The following is a 12,121-nucleotide window of genomic DNA, read 5'->3' as shown; positions in this document are numbered from 1 at the left end:
AAAGAGAAAGCGAAAGAGAAAGAGGAAGGGAGATAGAGACACAATTTTGCTCTCAAGGAAATAAAACAGATCTATTTCAAATGCATTTAAAAGTTTTAATCCTCATTATAAGGTAGCATATGGTTGTTAAGCATGTAGATTCTCAGTCAGACTATGTGATTTTGAAGCTCTGCTATTTTAGCTGTGGGCAAGTCAAATCACTTTTGTAAGCTTCTTTTTCCTCATTGCTAATGTGGAAATAATAAGTACTCACCTCTAAGGTTTTGGTGAGGATTCACTGTGAAAACATAAGCACTTGGTACCTGGTAAACTCTCAAAAGTATCAACTCTTATGATTACTCATTTACCTGAGGATCAAAAAGAAAATAAGGGCGTCCATTCTTCAACTGAATTGCGAAATACTCTTCCTGATTGCCAGGTGATGCCGCAAAGACAATCAAACCTTCAGGCACCCTCGTTCGAAAGCTGGCCTTAATGCCTGGGGAGACAAGTGCAATCAGCGAATCAGTGCTGGGTTTTGTTGATTCTTTCTGATAAATGTACATTTACTTTCATTATTATTTATGATGTAGTGAGTACAGTCAGGGAATTATACACAGCAATGCACTGGGATGGTCCCAGCCATTTGGTTTTAACTGTATCCCATTAGGAATGCCAACCCATACTTGGAAACTCAAGCCTGCACTCCCGCTAATCAATATATAATGAAGTTTAAATATATGCAAAACTCATCAACATAAAAAGATATGTTGTCAACCCAAAATTGGACACCAGGGGATCAATGCGGTAATATTATCAGAGTCATAAAAATAAATGGGTTTTTGACATGAGTGAAAGAAACACAAGGAGCTTCGTTTAAAATACTTATGAAGTTTAAAGAACTTGTCCAGTAGTAGAAGCTAAAAACGAGAAAAATCTGCTATGAAGTGGTCCACAGAGCCAATTTCCTGGGATGCCATCCTGTAACCAAATGGTCTGCAGCCTTCAGAATTCCAGGGGCTCCACTCACCCTTCAGATCAGCTACCAGCACTGCCCATGACACACAGTGCTCCTGTCTCTCAGAAATTACCCCTGCTCAGGAAGCAGGGGAAGCATGCAATAGTTCTCTATGATGTCTTCGCACTACCACCACCTGGCCCAACCTCCATTCTACGGGTATCCCACCCACTCAATGCGTACTATCAAGCTCTTCCTCAGTGTAAGACATTTTGTTAATGTACTGAAACTGGCAAAGAAGTTTAAGATCTTTGCTCTCAAGAGTTTCCAGTTTAGTTGGAGATATAAAATGTGTGTGTCTTAACAGACACATCATACAGGGAGAATCAAATAAGAGGTCAAGAGCATACATGAGAACCAAATGACAGCTCAAGAGCACAAAACTGAATAATTAATGTCTATTGATTTGATTAGTAATATAGTCAACCAGGATTGTGTAAGTTGGAAGGGGACAGAGCTGCCTTTATGCTGGGCTGGTAACCAAAGTTCCTACATAGCTGAGGGATTTACCCTGGATTCAATAGACTACAACAGGTTCCTGCAATCAGAAACCATGTCTGATTCATCTTTCTACCCCTGGAAATCACATGGTGTCCTGGTGTACTTAGTAAATGGATGTGAAGAAAGGAGGTGGAAGGTACAATAATGGTAAGGAAGAAGTTTTAACACAGGTGTGGAGGCAGGAGGTCAGAAATCATTTTGTGAGCATCAGATTGTCATTTTATAAAATACATTTTCTGTGGAACAGTAACATTTGTTGAGTACTCTGATACACAATAAAGAAGAAAAACTAACAAGCCGGTGCCTGACATTAAATTCTAGTTGGTGAAAAAGAATTAAAAAAAAAAAAAACTGTAGTGAGGTGTGATAAGTGATACAGACCTGTTTACAAGATATAATTTGATTCAAAGGGGTTAAGAAAGGTTTCACAAAGAATAAGATGCTTGAGCTTGTTTTCAGAGAATATGAAGGACTTTGGAAGAAACTGTATAAAGGCCTGGAGGCAGGGAAAATATTAAGGAAAGTTGGATGTGGAGGAGGCAGTTAAGAGATGAATCTGGAGAAACAGGCAAGACCCCATCTCAGGCCATATATAGACGATCCGGCTTGAGAAGTTTGAGTAGAAGAAAAAGATGGAAAGGAAGATTGTGTCATAACTATCTTTAGAGTGAATTATTTTAATACCAGCAAAGGCAAGTCTGGCGTGTGGGCTTCAGACTTTCCAAAGAGGCAACTCAAACTTCTCCTGGCCTTCTTAGCTTCTGAATCTTTGTCCTCTAGATTTTATGCTTTTGGTCCTTTTCAAACATACCTGTCCTACTCATTTTGATATTTCATTACTTCACACTCTCTGATTCTCTTTATCCCACCTTGTAGGATATTACATTTTTGATGTTAGATTCAGTACCTGGTCCAACCTGGCGCCTCTCTCACTTCCTAGAATAAGATTGTTTGGCCCTATACATCACTTTTCAGTATCCAAACTCACCTGAACCCCTGATACTAGCTTTATTACTCCACCTCTCCTACTAAGTGGACTAAAAAACTTGGAATTTATCCTATAGACTAAAGGAAGGCTTTAAAATTTGGGTGGAGGAAGGGAAGAAGATGCTCAAAGTCAAGATGAAGGCAACCAAACTAACAGTGGAATGTCTGGAGGATGTAGATAACTTAACTACAGAAGAACCAGCTAGGATATTGGTGTGCTTTGGGGGAATAAGATGATAAGGATTTTAATTAAGGACTGACACATAACTAAATGTATTGAAAGAATGGAGTCTATGTATTTCAGAAGAGAACCACTTAAAAGTGGTTTAAGAACCACTTAAAAAAGTGTTTAAGAACCACTTAAAACAAGTGGTTATGAGGTGATGATGGGGGTAAGATGGTCAATTCTTTTCACCAATTACTGAGGGAAAAGTAGCATTATTAACAGGACTAGAAAGGTCAGGTACCGAAGACAATATGGGGTTGAGGATATAAGCTCCATCTGGGGCACAGTGAGTTTATATTAATGATGTAAAGGAAAAAAACTATCCATCATTTGGAAATGAGAAACTAAATCTCAGAAGAGAAAATGGGGCTAGAAAAATAAATTGGCAATCACCTGCCAATAAATCATGTCCCTGGGAGACAGAGCAAGGGCCACTGGGAAAAATGCCCCAGACTTAAGAGAAGGAAAGAATCGGGACAATAATAAAGTTAGAACAATCAGGATCACATTGTAAAATGGAAACATAGGTAGGAGAGAACTTTAAGAAGGCAAAGTTAGTTAACTGTGTAAACATTTCCTATAGGTCCAGAATAATGAGAGCTGAAGAAAAGCTCACAGAGCTGGTAATTACTATCTTTTTCAATTGAGTAGAACGAGCAGAGTCCAAACTGCTGGGTGATAATTTTTGATGGAATGGATGAGTAGGCAGTGTGTATTGAGGTCTCACTAGAAAAATCTGGTAGAGAATGAAATGGGAGACATAGAAACAAATTATTAGGGTGACACAGTCAGATATAAGGAGGACACATCTGCCAACAAAAGCAAAGACATGGCCAAAATCTGGTGTACCTTCTGACTGGAGAAAAGTCATATTTCTATCAACTCTTCTTCTCTTAAGCTTCTCTCCTTTTGGTTCAGAGTGGCTCTCTTCTACAGATGGCTTACCTTTCTGTGACCATTTTAAAATTTCATATGTGTTATCAAATACTATAATTAAGATTATTGCTTTAAAATTAAACAACTGAAGGTTATTTCATAAAAATAGCTACAATTCAGAATATGAAGACAACAACACTCTCTACCAGGGTGCTGTAGGCATCTACATGGTGGTAACCAGGGGAGCAAAAGCCAGGATTTGAATGAGGGAAGAAAATAATAATTGCTCAGTCTGGGAATACAACTACTCGTCCCCAGATGAAGGGAAATTTGATGAATGAAATTATGAATCACAGAAATATTTAGCCAAGTTATACTTGGGAAAAAATCAACTAATATCATACGTTATTCAAGAATATGCATGTGCATATGTTTTTCAGACACACCATTTAATTTCCAGCTTTTACACTTCCATAACACAGAAATGTTATATAAAATTTAGCCCAACTAAAATAGAATACACAGATCAAGGGGTATTTCTTGTGAGAAATGAAGATTTAGTAAAGTAACTTGATTTGCTGTCGTATGGTCAAATTGTTTCCTTACATTACAAAGATTTATAATGAATGAGGGGTTTTTTTGCAAGTAAAGAAATTTTTAAAATGCACACTTCCATTGAAACATCATGTTCTTGACAATGTTGTAGACATTGATAAACCCTATCTTTTGAGCTAAATGCCTTAAATTATGTAGTCAATCATATGCTTATGCATCCCCATCCGCTGACTTTAGGCTCAGCCACGTGACTTGCTTCGGGCAAAGAAATGGAAGCAGACATGTGGTACCATGTTAGAGAAGAAGCTTTAAATATATACTGTGTGACATCTTGACTCCTATTTTCTCCTGTGCCTCATGAATGTGCTTTCATCCTGGGCTCAAGAATAAGAAGACATGTTGAGCAGAGCAGAGCAGTACCAAAGCATTTTTCTTTTTAGAGGTTTGCATTAAAGAGACATGCTGACTTAAATGGGCAGAAAAATAAATATTTCTCACTTGCTAAAATTTAGATTTTGATGCAAAGAAAACAGGAGATATTCTAAAGTTCAATTTTTTCCTTCAAGTATTTGGGGAAATGATAGAGCATTTTTCTATGTCAACAGAAAAATTTATTCATTCATCCAAGGAATATTTTTAGGAAAATATACTTTGTGCAGCCACCCTTCTGGGCTATTGGGATACAGAGATATATAAAAGAGACATACATCCATGGCCTCACATTTTAAAAAAATCTGAAAATCCAAGATCCACATGGAAATACTTAGCTTTTATATAAATGTGTTTGCAACTTTAAAAATTTAATCATAAAAACAGTACAGTGACAAGCCCATGGAATAGGCAGATTTCTTAAACAATACAGGTAAAAGTATAATAGAAAGGGAAATGGTTATAAATTGTATTAGGATTAAGAACTTTTGTCTAAGAAAAGGCACAAATAAGAGAGAAAAGGTAACTAACATAACAGGAGAAGATATTTATAATATATATTTCTGATAACATACATATCCAATAAAAATATATATAATTCCTACAAATCAATAAAAAAAGATGAATAACTCATTAAAAGAATGGGGGCAGGAGCACGAGCTGTCCCAGACTCCTTGTACAGCACCTTAATAATAAACGCTGCCCTCGGGCCAAAAAAAAAAAAAAAAAAGAATGGGGGCAAACAGCTCTTCAAAAAGGTGATGTCCAAATGACAAATAAATGTATGAAAAAGATGCTCAGCATTGTTAGTCATCAGGAAATGCAAAATAAAATGCAATACCACTAAACACCCACCAGAATGGCTAAAATAGAATAGAAAATACTAAATATACTCAAGTACATAGAGCAACTGGAATGCTCATAACTACTAGTGGGAGTATAATTGGTACCACCATTCTGAAAAACTGCTTGGCAGTACTTATTAATTTATATCTCCTAAATATATGCATACCTTTTGGTCTATACATTCCACTCCAAGTTATATATCCCCCCCCGACACACACACAGCTTCAGAAAAATATACAAGTATGTATATAGAAATACTTTTTATTATACCATTAAAATGGAACATACACAAATGCCCACCAACTGCAGAAAGGATAAATAAATGAGGTATAATATAGCAATGAGAATGAACAAAATATAGCCACATGCAACTACAGGCATGAATCTCACAAACAAAATATTGGATTAAAAAAAATGCTAGGCACAGGGTTTCCCTGGTGGTGCAGTGGTTGAGAGTCCGCCTGCCGATGCAGGGGATACGGGTTTGTGCCCCGGTCTGGGAAGATCCCACATGCCGCGGAGCGGCTGGGCCCGTGAGCCATGGCCGCTGAGCCTGCGCGTTCGGAGCCTGTGCTCCGCAACGGGAGAGGCCACAGCAGTGAGAGGCCCGCGTACCACAAAAAAAAAAAAAAAAAAAAAAAAAAAAAAAAAAAAAAAAAAAGCTAGGCACAAAAGAATACATATTGCATGATCCCTTTTATATCAAGTGTAAAACCACGCAAAATAAATCTATGGTATTAGAGGTCAAGATAGTGGTAATCCTGGCTGGGGTTTAGAACAGGGCACAATGCAGAGGTTCTGGGGGATCAGTACTATTCTATTCAGTAATTTTGTGCTGCTTACATAAAGCTATTCAGGTTTTAAAATCTGTCAACCAGTACACCTATGATTTTTGCACTTTTCTGTTTGTATGTTAAACTTCAATACAAAGGTTTGCTGAAAATAGGGCTTCCCTGGTGGCGCAGTGGTTGAGAGTCCGCCTGCCGATGCAGGGGACATGGGTTCGTGCCCCGATCCCGGAAGATCCCACATGCCGCGGAGCGGCTGGGCCCGCGAGCCATGGCCGCGGAGCCTGTGTGTCCGGAGCCTGTGCTCCGCAACGGGAGAGGCCACAGCAGTGAGAGGCCCGCGTACAGCAAAAAAAAAAAAAAAAAAAAAAAAAAGGTTTGCTGAAAATGAAGAAACAATAGAATTACATAAAATTCAAACTATAAAAGCTGAAAGTGAACATTCTCTATAGGTTTACCTGTCACCCTCAGAGAAACTACTACCAACAGTTTGGCAAAGTTTTTCTCAGAAATATTTATACACATGTATGTCATTGTTTATCTGTTTTTTCTTTACTGAAATTGGATTGCATCACGTACACTAACCTGTAAGTTTTTAAATTTTTCAAAATAAAATTGCATATATTTAAGGTGTTCAACACAATGATTTATAAATATACATAGTGAAATGATTACTACAGTCAAGCTAATTAACATACTATATCCTCACATAGGTACTAATTTTTGTGTTATAAGTGCATCTGATATCTATTCTCTTAGCACCTTTCCATACAGTATTATTATAGTATTATTAAGTATAGTCATCATGCCTATACATTAGCTCTCTAGGCTTTTTCATCCTATATAACTGCAACTTTGTAGTCTTTGACCAACATCTCCCCAGTCCTTGGTAACCACTATTCTACTCCCTGTTTGTACAAGCTTGATTTTTTTAAAAAATTTATTCCACATATCAGTGAGATCCTACAGTATTCATCTTTCTCTATCTGGGTCATTTCACTTAGCATAATGCCCTCCAGATTCATCCATTTTGTTGCAAATGGTAGGATTTCTTTCCTTCTTGCAGTTGAATAATATTCCATTGTACCTGTTTGTGTATGTATATATATTTTCTTTATCCATTCATCCACTGATGGACATTTGGGCTGTTTCCATATCTCAGCTATTGTGAAAAATGCTTCTGTAAGTGTTTTTCACTTTGTAACATAGAGCAGATACCTTTCCACTTCAGTTCACAAAGATACGTGATATTCTCTAATAACTAAATACATTTACATACTTTATTTTATAATTTTATCTTAGATAACATTTAGTTGGTTTCTAATTTTTTGATATTAAAAGTAGTATTGCAACAAGCAGTTTTGCTTGCATATTGGTAGGCTCTAAGATAATGTTCAGTCAAAGAGATTAATTTTTAAAAATTTTACTCATATTGCCATATGGTCTTTGAAAACTAATAATTAATTCAAATATTGGGTTGGCAAAAAAGTTCATTTGGTTTTTCCGTAAGATGGCTCTAATAGCGCTTAGTTGTCTTTAACATCATTCGAAACAATTTTGTTAGACTGCATGCGACAGCTTGTCATTTCAGTGCATATTTAAAAAAAGACATCAAAATTGGTGAATTTTTATGCAGGCATTTTAATGTTGAAGATGGAAGAAAAAAGCAACATTTTCAGCATGTTATGCTTTATTATTTCAAGAAAGGTAAAAATGCAACTGAAACGCAAAAAAAGATTTCTGCAGTATATGGAGAAAGTGCTGTGACTGATCGAACTTGTCAAAAGTGGTCTGCGAAGTTTCATGCTGGAGATTTCTTGCTGGACGATGCTCCATGGTCGCGTAGACCAGTTGAAGTTGATAGCAATCAAATAGAGATATTAATTGAGAACAATCAATGTTATACCACACGGGAGATAGCCAACATACTCAAAATATCCAAATCAAGCACTGAAAATCATTTGTACCAGCTTGGTTATATTAATCACTTTGATATTTGGGTTTCACATAAGTTAAGTGAAAAAAACCTTCTTGGCCATACTTCCCATGTGATTCTGTACTTACACATAACAAAAGTGTTCCATTTTTAAAACAAATGTGATGGGCAATGAAAAGTGGATACTGTACAGTAATGTGGAACAGAAGAGATCAAGGGGCAAGCGAAATGAACCACCACCAACCACACCAAAGGCCGGTCTTCATCCAGAGAAGGGGATGTTGTGTATATGGTGGGATTGGAAGGGAGTCCTCTATAATGAGGTCCTTCTGGAAAACCAAACAATTAATTTCAACAAGTACTGCTCCCACTTAGACCAACTGAAAACAGCACTCGACAAAAAGCATCCAGAATTAGTCAACAAAAAATGCATAATCTTCCATCAGGATAATGCAAGACCACGTGTTTCTTTGATGACCAGGCAAAAACTGTTACAGCTTGGCTGGAAAGTTCTGATTCACCTGCTGTATTCACCAGACATTGCACCTTTGAATTTCCATTTATTTTGGTCTTTACAAAATTCTCTTAATGGAGAAATTTCAATTCCCTGGAAGACGGTAAAAGGCACCTAGAACAGTTCTTTGCTCAAAAAGATTAAAAGTTCTGGGAAGATGGAGTTATGAAGTTGCCTGAAAAATGGCAGAAGGTAGAAGAACAAAATGGTGAATACGTTGTTTAATAAAGTTCTTGGTAAAAATGAAAAATGTGTCTTTTATTTTTACATAAAAACCGAAGGAAACTTTTTGCCAACCCAATACTTTTTCAGAGTTTGAATGACCACATCCGCATACTCTGGCCAATAATCGATATTTCAAAATCTGAGATGAAAGAATCAGAATTTAGGTTTGTTTCAATTCACTTTTCATATTATTGGTGATAGTAAAAACTTCATATATATGTTAGCCATAAAGATAGCCATATATTTTTGTGGGAGTTGTGCACACAAATGTCTCTTGTCCAATTTCAAAGGTCTATTTATTGGTTTCTTCTTGATTTATTTGAGTTCTTTTCTTTTCTTTTTTTTTTCTTTTTTTTTTTTTGCGGTACACGGGCCTCTCACTGTTGTGGCCTCTCCCGTTGCGGAGCACAGGCTCCAGACGCGCAGGCTCAGTGGCCATGGCCCATGGGCCCAGCCGCTCTGCGGCACATGGGATCCTCCCAGACCGGGGCACAAACCTGTGTCCCCTGCATCGGCAGGCGGACTCAACCACTGCGCCACCAGGGAAGCCCCTATTTGAGTTCTTTAAATATTGTGGGTCATCATATGTTATGAGGCACCATTCTCTGTCTCCTGGATTATTGTAATTATCTCCCCTAACATTTTTGACCTCCCTTTTTCCATCCTTGCTCCATGCCCCCCCAACACACACACACACACATTATAGTCTATTCTAAAATAATAGCTAGAGTCATCCCATCAAAGGACAATTCTGGTCACATCTTTCCTCTATCTGGTGACCACCAAAGGCTTCTTGTCTCACATCAAGTAAAAGCCAAAGTCATCACAATAGCCTACAACATCTTAAATAATCCAGCCTTCACTATGTCTCCCATTTCCAATTATGTTTCCCCTCCCTTTCTCCATTCTGGCTACCTCAGTAATTGTTCTTCCCTCTGCCTGGAAACATCTTTCCCAGGTATCTGCATGGTTTGGTATCTCATTTTTTTAACAGGCCTTTTCTCAAATTCAACTTCTCTGAGAGACCCATTAAGACTGGTTTATTAACAATTATAATCACCCGTCTGCTTTGCCTTTCTGCATAGCACTCACCATCTCCAGCCCGTACTATACTTTTATCATTTATTTCATTTACCTCATATCTCCATCCCTTAAAATATAAATCTAGAACAGTGCCTGTTTCATTCTAAGCCCTCAATAAATTTTTGAAGGATTAGATGTTGATCCTTGTTTTTAAAAAAACTTGTAATTTATTCCTCCCCTGCTCCCCTTGGTAACCATAGCTTTGTTTTCTATGTCTGTGAGTCTATTTCTGTTTTGTAAATAAGTTCATTTGTATCCTATTTTTAGATTCCACATATAAGTCATATCATATGGTATTTGTCTTTCTGTGTCTGACTTACTTCACTTAGTATGATCATCTCTAGGTCCGTCCATGTTGATGCAAATGGCATTATTTCATTCTTTTTTTTTTTACAGCTGAGTAATATTCCACGGTATATATATATACCACATCTTCTTTATCCATTCACCCATCAATAGATATTTAGGTTGCTTCCATGTCTTGGCTATTTTAAATAGTGCTACAAACATCGGGTTGCATGTATCTTTTCTAATTATGTTTTTCTCTGGATATATGCCCAGGAGTGGGATTGCAGGATCATATGGTAGCTCTAGTTTTAGTTTTTTAAGGAACCTCCATACTGTTCTCCATAGTGACTACACCAATTTACATTCCCACCAACAGTGTAGGAGGGTTCCTTTTTCTCCACACTTTCTCCAGCATTTATTATTTGTAGACATTTTTGATGATGGCCATTCTGACCAGTGTGAGGTGATACCTCACTGATCCTTTGTCTAGATAGATGCTTCAAATACTTTCTCCCAGTTTGCTGTGTGCCTTTTAACCTCATGTTGTTGTTTTTCATTATTCTACAGGCTAAAATAAAATGACTCAAAATTTTAAAACATTTTTTCTTAATTTCTTCTAGAATTTGTGCTTTAATTAGAAAGTACTTCCTTCCTCACAAAATAATAAAAAGTGGTCTTTAATAGTTTCTTCTAGCATATTCATGACTATAACATTTAAAATTTTATTCCAGATGATTCAGCTTCCCATTGGATAATGATAGCGGCCTAATATTTCTGCATTTTTCTCTAAAAACCATTTTGATCATGAAGGAGAACAAATATAATCACCATAACCCAAGCCTATAGAGTCACTAGGGGACAGAGAATTCTAAAAACTTCAATATGTGAAACAGAGAAATAAACATTCTAAACCAGAAGAGTCAGCACCAGAGTTCACACTGGAGTTGAGAGTAGAATAAAGAATGAACAGAAAAGGGCAGAGGGCAGCAAGGACCCAGCCATGGCAGAAGTCAGATAAAATCACCCCCTGAAAGTCAGTTCCTCCCTGAGTTAAAAAAAAACAAGCAAGCAAACAAACAAACAACAACAACAACACTGAGAACAAAATATTGGCTACTGAGATATTCAAAGAAAGAGGCCTGAAAGGGTCCAGGAAAAGAAAGAGCAATCCGTGGAAGGCACTGCTTCCAGAGGAAAGGGAAAGCACTACAAGGAGCCATATCTCTTAGCATCAGAGAAGGAAGCAAACAGGAAATTAAGAGTTCTGAATTAACAAAACAGAATCATAAAATCAGGAAACACACAAATCAACACAGAGCGTACCCTCTGTCACCATTCACAAAAACAACAGGATGTGTCTCTCTTGAACCAAAAAACCTACCCCAAACCTTCATCCTAACTGATATACCATTGGTATTGCATATTCAGCAACAGGTAAGACATTTCAAAATGACTGGAAATTATCATATAATATCCTATACAGCTACTGTAAGAACAAAATGAAATTGAGAACCAAAACATTTTAGCTGAAGAAAATTCTTCCCTCCAAAATCCAAGCACAGAAACTATAATTATAGGAAACTATAACACAGCTCCCCAGCATGAATGCAAGAGCTGCTAAAAAGCATTTACAGATATGAAAAAAAAAAATCTTGAACCAGAATTTCAAATTCTCATAACTGACATGGATATGTAGAATATATAAAGAAATCCTACAATGAAATCCTACAACTCAATACATTTTTTTCAAAGAGGAAATGAAACTGGCCAAGAGGCAAATGAAAAGATGCTCAACACAGCTTAATCATCAGGGAAATGCAAATCAAAACCACAATGAGATATTACCTCACACCTGTCAGAATGGCTATCA

General features: G+C 37.1%; 1 protein-coding gene across 2 annotated transcripts in view; it reads right to left on the bottom strand.

Moving 5' to 3' along the window:
• Positions 1–12,121, bottom strand: part of USH2A (usherin) — a gene marked incomplete at both ends in the record, with an annotated part of 772,061 nt that overhangs the window by 468,851 nt on the left and 291,089 nt on the right. For both annotated transcript variants that reach the window (XM_082613798.1, XM_082613799.1), the window contains one exon: positions 348–478. In XM_082613798.1, the coding sequence (XP_082469924.1) occupies positions 348–478 (131 nt within the window). The remainder of the gene's footprint in view (positions 1–347; positions 479–12,121) is intronic.

The sequence above is a fragment of the Mesoplodon mirus genome (genome assembly GCF_964341445.2).
Source record: "Mesoplodon mirus genome assembly, chromosome: 3".
Taxonomy (NCBI): domain Eukaryota; kingdom Metazoa; phylum Chordata; class Mammalia; order Artiodactyla; family Ziphiidae; genus Mesoplodon; species Mesoplodon mirus.
Note: the sequence above shows the minus strand (reverse complement) of the source record. Positions and strands in the feature narration are given on the sequence as shown.